General features: G+C 38.4%; 1 protein-coding gene across 3 annotated transcripts in view; it reads right to left on the reverse strand.

Moving 5' to 3' along the window:
* Positions 1 to 16,311, reverse strand: part of WTAP (WT1 associated protein) — a 28,330-nt gene that overhangs the window by 5,514 nt on the left and 6,505 nt on the right. The window contains exons 4-7 of one of the 3 annotated variants that reach the window (XR_012659692.1): positions 11,349 to 11,407; positions 9,679 to 9,806; positions 2,547 to 2,725; positions 1,990 to 2,335 (exon numbers count right to left, since the gene is read on the reverse strand). Coding sequence is in view for 2 of the 3 variants with exons in the window: in XM_075088029.1 (XP_074944130.1) it covers positions 2,161 to 2,335; positions 2,547 to 2,725; positions 9,679 to 9,806; positions 11,349 to 11,407 (541 nt within the window). In the remaining variant the exon portion in view is untranslated. Of the gene's footprint in view, positions 1 to 1,035; positions 2,336 to 2,546; positions 2,726 to 9,678; positions 9,807 to 11,348; positions 11,408 to 16,311 lie in introns of those variants that run through there. The other 2 variants (XM_075088029.1, XM_075088028.1) reach the window with 2 other exon arrangements.

The following is a 16,311-nucleotide window of genomic DNA, read 5'->3' on the forward strand; positions in this document are numbered from 1 at the left end:
TTTAATGATGGTTGAAATGGCTTAGCACAGCCATTCTTTTCATTACATACCCTTTTATTTCTCCCTCCAGACATCAGCAATGATTATGCTGTACACCCTTACCTATGGTTAAGGCCCAGAATGAATACTGCTTAGGGTTGCAGTTAACACCTTACCCTAAATTAGGGAGTTGAATAGGAGCATCATCTCTTTCAAAAACTAGGTCAGATGCCGTGAAGTAAGAGTAGTTGCACACAAGGATGGACAATTACAGCCATTTAAAGGCAAGGTGGAGGGGTGGGATGCAAGAAGAATTAAAATCCTATAAATACTTTTTATGAGTCATCCCTTCTTTACCTTTCCAGAAATAATAAATAAAAAAAACAATAAAATTTTAACCCAGTTAATGAAGGCAGCCCCAATTTTTTACCAGGAAATAACTAATTTTCTGTATTCCTGCTACTGTATATATGATTATGCACATTCACACCACTGACTTAAATTATATGATGCCTATTAGGGTACGTTGTAGCTACAGAAATACCAAAATTTCTTTTGATACTTTTGCTTGAAAGAAGGTGGTATGTTACTTGACTCCCCTCAGTTATACACACATTTAGAGCCTGAGGTCTTAAGAAAACCAACCAACCTGTATCTAAATATATTAAAATAATTTTCTGAACTCAAGAGTTAAACAAGCAATCTGCACGGCATGCCTCTATCCGCACATTATAGTCAGCTTTACAAATGGCTTGGTAACACGTGAACAATTTATTAATGCAAGTCTTACCTCTGTTTTGATGCTAGATCATTAAAATCTTAGATACTGCTATAGCAAAACCATTCCAGATGTATCACTTTTAAAAAGGGAAAGTTTTTCTGTAGGTTTTTCTTTTGCTGTTAAGTCATTACTCATGCAAAAAAAAATAAACCTGCATAAGTACACTACTCTTTGATCCCATATCATCTGAAGCACAAACAGTTAAAATACTTTGAGTTAAAAATACGTAATGCCATCTTAATAAAAAGTCATCAAAACAGTTAGAATACATCACCTTCTGTGACAGCTGGATGTCTGGTTTTTAATTTAAAACTGAATTTTCTAGGATCAGATTAAGTCATAAAATGTTGTCCAACTCTTGAAAACCAAAACCTCAGATTACTAAATCAAACTCAATTTGCTAAGGAAAAAAAATAAACACATAAATGCTATACCAAATCTGCATTTTGCTTTATACACCTCAGGCATTCGCTCCCAACTGTCCCGGATTGCTACTCTTACAAGTAACTTGGGACGACAGAACAGAGGCATCAATAGAGTAGCAAAGGCTCCTTCACTGATTCCACCAAGGAAAATGCATGCATTTAAATTTTTTTTTGGTTTGTTAAAATACTGACTTCGTTTTCAGAGAACGAGACAATGCAGAAATAACAACCTGTTCAATTCTCGTTCATCCCATGAGTTTCACAATACAACAGTATAACCAGCAGTGTTCCTTGAACTATATATTACAACTATTTCAAGGCACATTTTATATAGAAGTGCAATACAAAAAAAACCAGGTGTACAAAGGAATAAACACACCCCACCAACACTGAAGACAGGTGCCATTGTGTGCCTTCTGTATTGAGCATTTGAGATCAGTTCTTATAGAAGATCGAAAAATTCTCATTTCTGCATGAAAGCATGCAGTGAAATACTTACCACAACCAGTTTTTCTTATACATGCTGGTTGTGATCAAATATATATTGCTTTCAACAATTTTAAACCTGCAGTTAGATAGAATGTACATTTTCGTACAGTCCTAATTTTGAGGCGTCCACAGTATTACCAACCATCCAGAAAACAGTTCATTATTTAGCAGCATTGACTTAAGGCTCCGTCAAGTGCTAGAGAGCCCAAAGGCTAAACAGTCAAATGTGTACACTACCACTGTTGTGATATCAGATAGCACTCTCACGGCTATTCAAAACTGGTTAGCAAGTAAATTCTTTAACGCAAAATTCACCTCATTGAGTTTTGACCCAGCAGTTCAGTGAACAAGCAGGAAGTCCACAGTCTTATTGGCAAAACTGACTTACAGTGTCTCTATGTCACTAGGCTCAAGGTTAAGAGCGAAGCATATTCCACTTCTACATTTTACGGGAATTTTACATGTTCAATTCATGATTTATAATCTCTAGGTTCTCTCTCCTCCAAACTGTCTGTAGACACACCGTGCCACAGACTTAAGACTTCTGTTTCTCCCTCTATTTTCTTCAAATAGAACAATTTTGCAAATGTCTACATGTTCTAGAAAAGATTTTTTTTCGAAGATGGCCATTTCTTCAGAATAGTCCGACGCCGTCAGGCCTCTGAAGCAAAGGGGGAGAAAAAAGCTGAAACACAAGGTTCATCTGATAAGTTTTACATTAAGCATTACAAGCTGGACAGTATAAGAATGTGGCTTTTGCCTCAAAACGTCTGAGTCTTGGTGTGGAAACGAGTACTTGGCTGTCCCACCATAGCATTCTCGTAGTGGGACTGTCAGGGAAGTCTTGACTGGGGAGTATTTGTTTTGTTTACCTATCAGGCGTAAATTTCCAGGCACTCAGTTCATTTTGGGCTTGTTCCAGTTTGTCTTTAGTCTGTTCCAGTTCACCTTTCATTTTTAGGAAAAACAAGTTGATGGCTGGGTCCACCATTGTTGATCGCAGTTGGGCAACACTAGGCTGCTGGACTTGCTTGAGGTACTGAATCTGATTCTGCATAAAATAAGAAAAAAGATGTTATTTATACAGTATTAACTAAAAGTTTAAAGTAATTTCAATACAAACAAAAAGAGTTATTCCAAAGATATCAAAGCAGCTTGCCTTCTTTCAACATTGTAACCTGAAAAAGGCAGGATAAAAATCACTTTTGCCCACCTGCACCCTATCAATGCACACATTCACCCAATCCCCCATCCCACCACCCACCAGCCTTAAGCTTTCAAGGCCAACTTCCCCTCCTCCGCTTCAAATTGTTTTCCACATGTCAGTTTACATTTGCCAAAGCAATGATTGGAGCATTATAATTCTCCCTTTTATATCTGCCTGTACTCTTTTTGGGAAAAGATAGCTGATTTCCAAGTAACTTCAGTAGAAGCTATTATGGAATATTACAGCTGATATTGACAAGTAGTATTTTTAAGGAAGTACTACAGGTTTTTACAAACCGCTAATTTTTTTCTTTTGCAAATGCAGTAGTCACTTACAATGGAAATTTACATATTTATTTTTTGAAACAAAATTTCAAAACATTAGCATCAGTTGAACAGATTTGGGCTGGATTTAATTCTCCTGCAATAACCACAACACAAGAGACTTACAATTTTATAATTTATAACCCAGAAGACTTAATACAATCAAGATTTCAGAATAAGTAACTGTGACAGGATTTCTTTTAACTATAGCATTCATTAGTCAAAACTTGTAAATATTTAAAGTAGGATTTGTTTTTGAAAGTTTGATATTTGAATCCCATCGTGTCTTAAAATGTACTAAACAGTACCTGTTTAGAATCCAGCTAATTACTAAAATCACATTAGCCTACACAGAGTATTCACTCTTAAGTTCAATGTATTATGCTCCCTGTATCACACATATTTCTTCATCAGCAAGAGGTGAACAAAATTCCATGAGATTAAAAAAGAAGCATTAATTCAAAGTTGGGAGGTTTGCCTCCTGCTGCACACAATCTTGCAACCAGACTTGATAGCAACAGAGTTTCACTGAGAAGCAGTACAAGGCATCACCAGCAATACTGAGAGAAAGTCAGTCTCCCTCCACACTTTGCTTTACTTGGGACAAGAAGCACAGTCAAAAGCACTGTCTGTTCAACCATTTCCCTGTACATACAGTTACTCTGTTACGGGGTCTTGACACAGCAGTGGCAAAGAGGAAGCATAAGCACAAACATTTATCTTAAAAATGTGCAGTAGTGACCTCAGTCACCTCCTGATTGCAGACATGTATTTTAATTTCTATATTGTTAAGTAACAATAATTCTTGGATTTTATTTCAACTAAGTGATTTTAAAGTTGTTGAAATAACTGAAATATTTCCACTGACTTTGCATTTATCAAAAATATTTAGCTACTTAAAAAATTAAATAACTATCATACTTTAATTTTTAAACAGACAAACTTTTATGCACCCAGAAAGAAATATAAAGGGAATAAAGCACTGCATAAAAATATTTTCAAGAAATAAAGTCCTCAGGAACCCACCTACAAATGTTATTTAGAAACAGGAAGTCCAAATTAAGATTATCCTAACACTTCCTGGATGCTACTCTACCCCTAGAGGTCCTTTGCCTCACTGAATGCACAAGATGTTGCTCACTGAATAAAGATTTAATTTATCGTTCTTGATGTATGTTTTCTGTCCATCCAACTTTGACGTACTACTAGAAGTATTTCAACAATCTGTCAATTCTTTGTGAAGGGTAGCACTAGCAGAAGGTGACTGTAGAGGTGACTGTAGACTGACTAGTAGAGGGAACAGCTAGTGTAACACATCTGCACACATCGAGACACTCCAGCTGGCAACATATTGCAGGAACATAATTACGCTACACCAATGTGGTTCCCAATGTATTTTCAGATGGGCATCAAAGGAAAAAGACAACAGTGTCCTTTGTCTTACCTAGGCCCAGCTCTCTCCCTCTTCTACTGCCAGCTTAAGAACTGTAAGATTCCTTGGATCAGTAGCACAAAGAGTTGCTGCCACCTGCTCTTCACTCGTGCCAGAAATGCACTGAAACACCAAAGAGGACCCAGCTAATTCTGTCTAACGTCAATTATTTAGCAGTCTCATTTGGGTACCTCTAGCTCATGCTCCTAGGCCAAGCAGAGAACACTTGCAAAGGCTCCACCACACCTCAGCTGTCATTCACCAAAACAGTTGTGTAGAAAGAGTTTACTTACTTGAGCTGAACAACCCTTGCTCATTCCTTCCCCAAGCTTAAAGACTATTTATTCCTCCAGTTTTTCCAAATCAGATTTTCTCCATCCTTCCACAAATGCTTTCTCTAGTTGTACTCCACAGTTCTTGCCTGTCAGGCTTTTCACCCACCCACACCTAGCAACATCTCCCAATACAACCCACTCCCAAAGAAGGCTGCCGTACCTCTTAACCCCTCTGCCTACTTCCTTATTCCAATCTTCTTTCTGCTTAGCCAGTCCAAGCCTCCCTCATTCTTGCACCCTCTAACCACTCCTCTGGTACACCTCTCCTCCCATTGATACTACAGGTGGTAAAGGGTGGGGAGCAGAAAAGTTTGCCTGAATTCAGGACCAACTTCAGGCTAGAGCTGAATATACAGGAATAGTCATGTCTCATGCCAGACCCCAGAAAATGCCTACTCTTAACACCTGAAATGCCTACTGGCGGTTCATATTCCCAAACATGAAAGCCCATGCTAGCTAGTGTTTTTCAGAAGCCCATCAGATGGACAAACTGGGATTAATTTTCACAAACAGAATAAAAACCTTGGTATCAGCTTTCTCTCCACTCCAACCTAAGGAGAATACTGAAAGTAGTCTGTTTAGAGGACATCAGGCTGTGTGGGGTTTTATTTGGGTGGATTTTTTTTTTTGTTGTTAAGACAGGCAATAACATTTTCAACCCCTCTGCTTCTCATGTGTTCTTGGAAACAGCTGAATCCTTTCAGCTACAGTTGTCAAAAGATGTCCACAAAGAACAGACACTCTGACATGAAGAATTTAACAAAACAGAATACAGGTGCTTAACAGAAAACATAAGCAATCTAAATAAGTACAACCATATACCCTTCTTATAAGGAAGGAGTAGGAGGGAAAGAACTGCATGATGATGGAGAAAAAACAGAGCTGTAACCTAAACCACAAGTAGGTTTTTAAGAGTAATGACTTTCTAGGTACTATAGTCCAACTGTACCCAGAGGAAGCTTCTACTCATTGTTACCTGTTCCACGGAAAACCCATCCTGAGGAGCAAGTATCTCCAAATGCCTGTCTGCTTACTGATCTACAGCAGCTGTGCAGTGCCTTGGGGGGGGTTAAGGCCTTTCCCCGAAGTAGCAATAACTTCATCACCACCTCTGCCAGAAACAAAGCTTTATGCAGAAGCAGTCTGCAGAGGGACCTGGACAGGGTGGATCGATGGGCCAAGGCCAACTGTATGAGGTTTAACAAGGCTAAGTGCCAGGTCCTGCACTTTGGTCACAACCACCCCAAGCAACGCTACAGGCCTGGGGAAGAGTGGCTGGAAAACTGCCCAGTGGAGAAGGACCTGGGGGTGTTGGTCGACAGCCAGCTGAACATGAGCCAGCAGCGTGCCCAGGTGGCCAAGGAGGCCAACAGCATCCTGGCTTGTGTCAGCAATAGTGTGGCCAGCAGGAGCAGGGAAGTGATCGTGCCCCTGTACTCGGCACTGGTGAGGCCACACCTTGAATACCGTGTTCAGTTTTGGGCCCCTCAGTACAGGAAGGACACTGAGGTGCTGGAGCATGTCCAGAAAATGGCAGCGAAGCTTGTGAAGGGTCTGTAGAACAAGTCATATGAGGAGAGGTTGAGGGAACTGGGGCAGTTTAGCCTGGAGAAGAGGCTGAAGGGAGACGTCATGGCTCTCTACAACTACCTGAAAGGAGGTTGTAGTGAGGTGGGTGTTGGTCTCTTCTGCCAAAGTCACTAGTGACAGAATGAGAGGAAATGGCCTCAAGCTGCATCAGGGGAGGTTTAGATTGGATATTAAGAAAAATTTCTTCACTGAAAGAGTGGTCTGGCATGGGAATAGGCTGCTATGCTTATTCCAGGACAGATTCTGCTACTGCTATGCTGACATGCACACCCATACCTTCAAGACAATGACTGGTGACTTTATAAGTTGAAGTAGGTTTTGCTGTGGTTTCTTTTAAAAAAGAAGGGCACAAATTAAAACTGCAACTAAGACAAAGTCTGTCACACCTTATTTTAAAACAGAGCTAGCATATTCTAACTAGAGAACTGGTTTACACATCAGTCATGAGAACACTCATTTATGTCTTTGTCAACTACTACCATTTGCAAATTTAAATGGATAAAACCTTAAAAATACAATACCACATGCAAGACCTGAATGTTTAAGTTTGTAAGTATAAAACATGTCTCAAAAATACTTTAAGAGTAATATAAACAATAAATGTTGTATGGTAAACATTCACCTGTAGTTTTCAAGAAAACTGACACCATAGATGCTGTCTTTCTAATTAAGATGTGACAGGAAACATTAAAGGCTTACATATAAATAACTGTCACTGGTATATTTTATATGTAAATATGGATTATAAAACACAACTATGCAAAAAATAGAGAAGTTATTTTACAGACTGAAAGTTAGATGTGTCAAATAACTTATCATATGGTGAGTAGGTTTTGTTCATTTATGAAGTGATTTAGCAACCTGTAACTTAGCTTCGCATCTTAAACATTTATTTTCCTACTGTTACTTTACTGGAAAAATATTGTCTAATAATACAAAGCCAAACAGTCCTCCAGAACTTCTTGAAAATACATGCATTTAAACTTGGAAACACTTTAAGGTTTTACTCCCCTTCAAGGATGCATTCCCCTACCTCCATGCATTACACCTTTGTTGATGTTATTCATGTGTCAATACCTGGAAAAAATACAAGCCTCCTGGGGGGTGTGCGCTTTGTTTATTTTGGTGGGGTGGGATGGGTTGCCCCCCCCCCCCCCCCATTTTTAAGTACACTGAAATTAATAAAAGCTCTCCAGAAGTTCTTCTAAACACATGTTCTGGAAAGCCTGTGCACCACAGCTATAAACATCTATATCAAAGTGCAGCAAAATATCCTAGAGTCTTCGTGATCTTGCCAAATTCAGTTTTAAATACTTGAAATTTTTGTCTAACTCGTTCTTTTAGAAATAGGGAGGAAGAAAGGTGAAAACAGTACATACAGATTTGGTTTTGGTGAAAAACTCTTTTTCCAGTATTCATTGTTTCACTTATATGCTCTGAAGTTCAAAAGAAAAAAGCTCTTACTACTGCTGTTCCTCACAGCAGGAGTTATCAGTAAAACTCACAACAGAAGCAGGATGAATGTAGTAGTCTTAGTACTAGGGAAGTGTTGTGGTATAGTACCAGAACAGATCTTCATTAGCATCCTGGGCTGCATTAGCAGTGTTGCCAACAGGTCAAGGGAGGTGATCCTTCCTCTCCAGTAGACACTGGTGAGGCATCTGGAGTACTGGGTCCAGTTCTGGGCTCCCCAGTACAAGAGAGACATGGACATATATTAGGGTGAGGCCAATGAAGGGCCATGAAGATGATTAAGGGGTTGGAGCATCTGACATACAAGCAGAGGCTGAGAGCGCTGGACTATTAAGCCTGGAGAAAAGGCTCAGGGGGATCTTATCAGTGTGCATAAATACCTGATGAGGGGTATAAAGAAGGTGGAGCCAGGCTCATCTCAGTGGTGTCCACTGAAAGCACAGAAGGCAATGGCACAAATTGAAACACAGGGATTTCCATTTAAACATAAGAAAATGCTTTCTGCTGTGAGGGTGGTGGAACACTGGCACAGGTCATCCACAGAGGTTTTGGAGTCTCCATTCTAGGAGACACTCAAAACCGAACTGTACAGAGTCCCTTCGATCCTCAGTGATTCTGTGATTCATTTTTTGCCACTGCATAGGAAGCTCCACCCCCTCATTTTTTCTTTTCATATCAGTGCTTACTGCAATCTACAGTCACCTTATGGTCTTGAAAGCAGTGGAAAAAAATGCGTACAGAGTTAAGAGTCACACTACTATAACCTGGTAACTCTGAAAACCTACAGGAAAAAAGAAAGGAAGACTAAAAGAAAACAGAGGAAAGCTACAATACTAGTTACTAGTTTTGCACAAAGCTTTTATTTTGATAGAAGCAGCTCTCAGGAGTACGTTACACAAGCTAGCAATAGGAAGCTTTTTACAATTTTCTCTCAGGAGCTGCCAAATTAAAGCAGCAGGTGAAAATTATGTTAAGAAGGTAATCCAAAAAAGATCAAAAGTCCAAAAGTGGTAGAAGATACTTTCAGGAAACCAAAACTAAACACAGAAGAAAAAGTCACAGAAAATCCACAGAAATAAAGGAGAGAAACAGAAGCAACAAAAAAGTATTAGTACAAAGAACATTAGAAATCCCAAGAAGCAGATCAGCAGATCAAGAAGCTCTTTCCCCTACCTAGCCAAATAGATGCAGAAGCTTATGAATACCTTGCTCTCCAAAACCAAGGTAAACATCAGCCTAAAACCTCCTAAACAAAACCCAGTAAACTCAATCTTATCCTTATGTTTCAATTTGTTCCTGCATCCACTGATAGTAAGTAGTAACATTTTTTGGTACATATGCACAGTTGGTAAATGCTAGAAGAAAGTAAGCACGGCTCACACAAGATTAAGCTTGGTTCTGAAGCAAAAGCCCTTCCAAGCACAACTGCTGCTGAAAGTCAACGAAATAACTAATATTTAAAAAAAGCAAACTTTAAGGAATCATCTTTTCTAATTCAGTGAAAGTTTAAGTGCCCTGCCATTTCTTTAAGCACAGAAAATGGGATGCTCCGGATCCACAAACAACATGGCACACGGGTACTGGCTCAAAAGCTGATATTCCTGTTAACAGCCTGGAAAATATTTATCCCCTCTAAATACTTACAGTACACTCTTGCATCTCCTGTTCCTTAGTTGCCAGCCTCATCACCAGAATATTTTCTCTTCGGGCAGACTCTTGCTGTTGCTGTTTCAACTTCTCTTCAGATTCTCTCAATCCCGTCACATCATTAGCTAATAACACAAAAAACACATTCTATAGTATCCTCTCATGAACAGTTTTTAGCAACAGCTGAATCTAACCACCAAATTCATAAACAGTAAAACAGCTAAATTAATAAGCATGACTATAGTAAGCATAAATAAGAAAAATCAAGATACCATTAAGTATTAGAAAAGCTTGATAACAGTTGGCTTTAAATATATCTTTGTGACCCTTCCTTAAGGCTTACTGAACTTTTGAAAATATTTCAATGTTTCTATAGGAAGTAACTTTTAAACTGCTTGCTTACCGAACTACTATTACAACTTGCAGGCTGAAACTTGGGAAGTTAGAACTGCCCTGCTATCTGTAAGAAATGTTGAAGATAGGGTGGGGGAGGGGGGGGAAGTCTACACTCCGACAAAAAGTGATCCATGGTCTGTAGAACTGAGACATTTGTGGTCAATCCTCAAAATGGACTCAACACTCCATGAGTAAACAGTAAGACATTAGAGAATTCAGAACTGGCAGTTCAGCTGCAACTAGAATTCTTCTGATTCATGAAGATTTATTAAGGTTTATGTGAAACATAAGAGAAAACAGCACAGCACGTTTCTGAATTACTCAAATGGGAACACATGCAAGCAGCCCGATACAAACAGTATACATTAACTCTGCTAGCTGTCACATATAAAGGGATGGAAAGTTGGAATAATTAAGATTTTTATTTTTTCTAATTACTTGAGAATTATTACCTGTAAATGTAAACTAAGAACAGCACAAATTGCTTCAGGACAATTATTTCTAAATTAATTCTTTGCAGGTAATTCAATAATACCAATTACTATAACCTGTATTAGAGTTTCCAAAATTGAGAAACTGTGAACATTAGAACAACTTCTTTATCTATGGTAGGACAGTTTGAGATTAGAATTAAATCAACTGCTTGTATTTGCTATATTTTAGCCTCTCCAAAACTCAAACATTATGGGGTGGCAGTAGAAGAGATGGATGAAGAAAAGGATGTTTTTCCTATATCCTCTTTTGAAAGACTCAAGTACGATCCAAGTTTTAAAGACAACATAAGACTGACATTCAAATAGCTAGCTTGCCTGGTCAGATTTAATATTACTCGGGGACTCATTTTAGACCTTTACCTCTACCAACTATTCCCCCTCCCATGTGGTTTACTAATCCTGTAAAACTGCTGAAAGCACATTCATGGCATATTCTGGTAGAGGGTAACGTTCCCCTTCGAAAGGAAAAGTCATAAAAATACACCTATTTGTGGGGTTATGTTTTGGGACTTCCCCCTCCCAGCAGTCTGGGTACAGATGGTCCTACACATACAAAAATAGACTTTTTAGAAGCTGTCTGCAAAAGAAAATAAGTGGCTAATAAAGTTAGGAAGACTGGAAACCTGCACTAGAAAAACCAGGTATTTTTCTGACAAATAACTGACATAGATTATCTCTTATTTCACACAGTTTTGGAAAGCACAGATACTAATTGAACACTCTGCTATGTACAAACATTCAGGTAACTTGTACCATTTTGAAACTTGGCTAACTTACAATTAAGGTCTGTGTACTTGCCCTCCAGAGCTTGCACGTACGCTTCATACTGTTTCCACCTATTGCAAAGAAAGAGAAAAACAGAATTTTCTGAAGCTCAGATTATTAAATCAAGACATCTCATTCCTAAACTTCCAGAGTATACATTTATACCATAAGTCATGAAGGAATTACAGAATTGCATAAAAGTTAACTCCAGTTTTAAAAACAGGGCTTTTAATCATGTAAATAGTTAAATCCACTTTGCATCTTAAACCGATAAAAAGGTAGCTGTGTGTTACACCACTTAAAATTGACATCTTAAAACTTACTGCAGCATCTTGGACAAACATTGGGATCTAACACCCACTACTTAATTATCTGTGTAAAGTATCTAAGACGCATCTCATTCTCAAAGCAGAAAATTTCAAACAAAGTTCTGTAACAGAAACCATAACACAAAGACATTAAGTCTGTTACTGAATGAACAAGACTACAAGCAAAGCTTTATTACAATAAACTAGAATTCACAGTCTGGGTTAAGGAGTTATACCAGCTCAGTTCATTCAAACCAAGACCACACTCTGAATATAATCAGTCTAAACTCTTTGAAGGCATGCTATTTAAGCAATTAATCCAGCCAGAAAACCTCACACTTAACAGCATTGCATTTGATACAAACCATCAAATCAGTAGCAAATAAAGTCTGCAGTAAAGCTTAGCACAAAATGCTTACCAAAGTTCACAAGATGATATTTTGGGTGATTGTTTTTAAAGAAGCACTTTGCTTCTATGTGTCTTCCTCACAATGGTACAATTCCACATTATGAAACAAATTCATCTAATACTTACCACTACAGAAGGGGAAGGTTTCAGTTCCCTCCTCCCAGCTAACCTTTCTCCCTGCCACCTATTTTATGCCAGACTCAACTGCTCTATTTTAACTCCCTAACCCACACCACCACTACTTCAATGAAAAATAAAAATCTAACTCTACATCATTTTTGACTATTTAGTGTATTCAAACAGCTTGCTAAAGGGTCTAAAAAAGCATCTGATTTGTAACAGCCAGTGAGATCACATCAATGGAAAAAGCAACGGTAGCACAAGATGTCTTCCTCCTAGCAGCCACAAAATTTTGCATCTCTTCAGCTGAACATGAAATCAGCATGAATTAACTCTCTTAAGCTCTGTGTAAGAGAGCAGTTGTATTCCCATTTAACCCTTCAACTTACCTCTGCTCTAAAAAGAACACTGTTAAGAAACAAAAGTTTCACTGTTTGACCACTAAAATTTCCACATTAGTTCAGGAGATTTCAATCCCCCAAAAGTAAAACTGAAACAGCCTACTAAATAGCAAGCCTGGAAAGAACAAAAACCTAATTTTTACATGAAAGAATTACATGAAGTAAGAGTTGGTCTTCAAATACAGCTGCAGGATTACTTGACTTTTGAGTTACATCTCGCAGCCTGAAAATAATTCCGTCAAAATCACAACATACCGCACACTCCCCCACCCCCCAATAACAGGAGCTATGCAAAGAACCAGTGAAATGAAGACCTGAAACAAGTTAAGCAGACATGACAGACCACTACCAGAAAACAAAACAAAAAACCCCACAGAGCCTGTGGTCTACCAAGAATGTCAGAGATCACACCTCTAAGTCACCTCTCAACAACTGCTAGTATTTAAGAACTGAATTCCTGGAAAGAAAGCCCCGAGTGCACCAGGCCATGTCATAGACTTTAAGTCACATGCCTGCCAACTCTTCCAGAATAAACTCTTCAGATAAAGTTTTGTAAAAACCTGGTGAAGACTGTTGCAGCTCATCATCAAGCAAGTTTATGAAATTGTACAGAACAAACTTGTGATCATCACACTGACATACTCAGAGCAATCTTCAACAATCAAGCCATCAATTTAAAAACTTGAACTTTTTCTACCACAGTAGCTTTAATTTCACACGTATGCACTGTCTCAGTTTTGCTACTAGAGAAGATCTCAAACAATTTTCTCTTCTAGCAATTGGTTTTTACCTTACCTTTCAGTCAAACCAGAAAGCTAGCAACTATAGAGACAAAAAATCAGAAGTAGACTTATTTCATGCAATTAGATTTCAAAAAAAAAAACCAACCCCAAACACCCCAAACTACACAAACAACCCCCTCTGCAAAAAACACCCCCCGAAAAAAACACCCAAACAAAAAACAACATTAAACTAGACAACTGAACAGACTAAAAGTATCCAAAAAAAATTGAAATAATGAAAATTTAAAAACATTCACATTAATGAAGTAGACCATTCTTACACATAACTTCAGCTCAGAAAAATAGGCAAATATGTCAGTAGACCCTTACTGAAAGGGGACCGATTCCTTTTCAGACTTGCAGTTATCATTCTTCATTTGATGTGTATATATTTTTGTAGTGATCTCAGTAATCCTGATGACTAGTATGTGAAAGTATTTACCAAGTGTATCAAACAGTTTCTCAAGAACATTTACGAAACCAAGTTAAAAGGAATACAAACAAAGACTTTCTCTTATATATAGATACACACGCTTTTGACTAGGTTTAGGTATTTTAAAAAGTCTTGAATGGCCCTGATAATTTAGTTTTCACTTAAGCGTCTATTAACTGAGATAGAAATTATAAACGGTGTTTAAAGTCTTGAGTCCTCAAGTCTTCTCTTGTAGTAACTTCTTGTTCACTGCCTTCAATAACCTGTTTTACTAATACTGTCTTTCAAGCTTATTTTGCTCTGATCATCTTCCCTTGTTCACAGTAGTAGCACATATCGTTAACAGAGGGAATTAAAGAAGTTCTTTGGGAAGTTAAAGTTGTAGCTTCTGAAATTATACAAAAGGTAAAAAAGGAACTATCGCAGAATAAAGCATTTTTTAAAAAATGTTGAAGATTGTCAGTATTTGTAGTCCTCCAACTCTGAACACTTAACTCCTATCTATCTTTATTCCTTCTTCTCTGTTTATTATGCCTACACTGGTAGAGAAGACCAGATGATACTGGACAAGTGTCAAACAGGACAGGTGTGAAACTATTTCTGGGTCTCAGATGACTACATGAGTGGTGTCTGAGAGAGTTCTCTAAATGAACAATTATCACAGAAAATCTGTTTGTACAGAAGAGGGCAGTATTTCCAGATGCACAACTTTGGCCTTACATTGTACAACTGAATCTCCATGCACAACAGTTACTTCTATACTTTGTCCAGCAACATGGACTTCCAGGTGCTGGTATACAAGGCAGAGGTGAACCTGCATTCCCATTACATGAATCTCACATGCTAAGTTCTCACACAGAGCTTGAAAGAGGTGCCAAGGACAGCAAGTTTGTGGAATGTTGTAACAATGCCTTTGCACAGTGATGAAGCCTGAGCCATACCATGTTGAAACTAGACAGCAGAAGTTGAGTCTAATGTAGCAGTGGATGTAGCATCACTTAGAAATCCCGGCTACCAAAAGCACAACTCAGTACAGCCCAAGGGTTCAGAGCTACAAACGGGGGAAAAAAAGAGGGGGAGGGGGAAACAAGTATGATCTGAAGCCCTCCTACTGCTATCACGAAACTGTTAGAAAAAGTCAACTCACAGGTGTCACCATATGCCAGAGCAGGTCTGTTTGTATTTCAGATCCAGTTAGAAATTTTAATGCAAACTGTATGCAGCAATATTGTAATTCTCTGCAGAAAAACCATGCAACTTCCCCATAAGACACCAGAACACATTAAAGACCTCTGATAAATTATGAAAGTTTCTACATAAATAGCATTCCTAAAAATTCCATACTTCAAATGTTTTCCAGCTAGCTCACACTCCAGGCTCTTCACGGAAAAAAATTTTTTTATCCTAAATACTTTCTGAAGGTCAGTAAAAGAAATGCATTAAAAAAATCAGTAGCAATACTAACAGAAATATCCCCCCAAAAATTATGTCAGAGGTCAAATTTGAAGATTGCTACTAGCACATCTTCAACTACAGGAGGAAAGCTTCTCCCTGGGAAACCTTTTTGCCTTACTTGAAGAGGATATATGCCTTCTGCCAGCTTTCGTCTACACTTAATACCTGCACTAGTTTAAACATTTTTTTAACAGACATAGGTAAAATCAACCCTTACATTGACATAAAAATTCAGTTTTCAATTAACCTATTTAAGAATTTGCACATACTTGCAAAAGCTTCTTTAAACAAACCCGTGTTTTATAGGAACTCGCTGGCTAGACCTTAAGTCCAAAGCCTTTCTTACCAAGATCCAAAAAAAGAGTTAGATTACACATGTGAAGAGAACCAAGAGATGCATTGGTTTAAGCAAACACAAGAGTTGCCTTGGCCTCCTCATCCCATACTGCCCCTTTTGGTACATCTGTAGGGGACTCGGGCAGCTCATCAGTGATCTTGAGTGGGGAAAAAGACAAAGGCTAAAAGCCATCTTTTTCCTCTTCCATCAGTCTGGTTTCACTCAATATCAGCACTTGACCTGTTTAGTAGTTCATGTCAGTAATCCGATGGCTAAACAGCGACAACCTGAAAAGGATCACTAACATGCTACTTGGAAGGGCACTAAAGAACAGACAGCTCTATGCAGAACTAGGAAGACAGCCCTGAATCTGATTTACATTCAAGGGGTCACTACAGTCTCACAAGAACTGGAAGATAATTGGGCAGTGTTATGTACATAAGTTAATTCCATTCATTCTCCAAAAATATTAAGCAGACTTTAAGACTCTGTGGCTTCAAAATACCTCCAGAATTGCCACTATTTTTCTTTGAGCAGCCATTTCTTATGCTGAGCTTTGGGGTTCATTTTTTCCAAGAACAAATAAGTACTTAGGGGGCAGGGCACACACAGCATTGCACCTAAGCTGCTCCAAAAGTTACTGGCTACAAGTCTGTGTTGATTGAAGGTCAGTGAAAGTACTGTATTTCCTCAGAACTGCTTGTATAAATCAGGGTGCTTCTATGTTTTA

The sequence above is a fragment of the Phalacrocorax aristotelis genome, chromosome 3 (genome assembly GCF_949628215.1).
Source record: "Phalacrocorax aristotelis chromosome 3, bGulAri2.1, whole genome shotgun sequence".
NCBI classification, from domain to species: domain Eukaryota; kingdom Metazoa; phylum Chordata; class Aves; order Suliformes; family Phalacrocoracidae; genus Phalacrocorax; species Phalacrocorax aristotelis.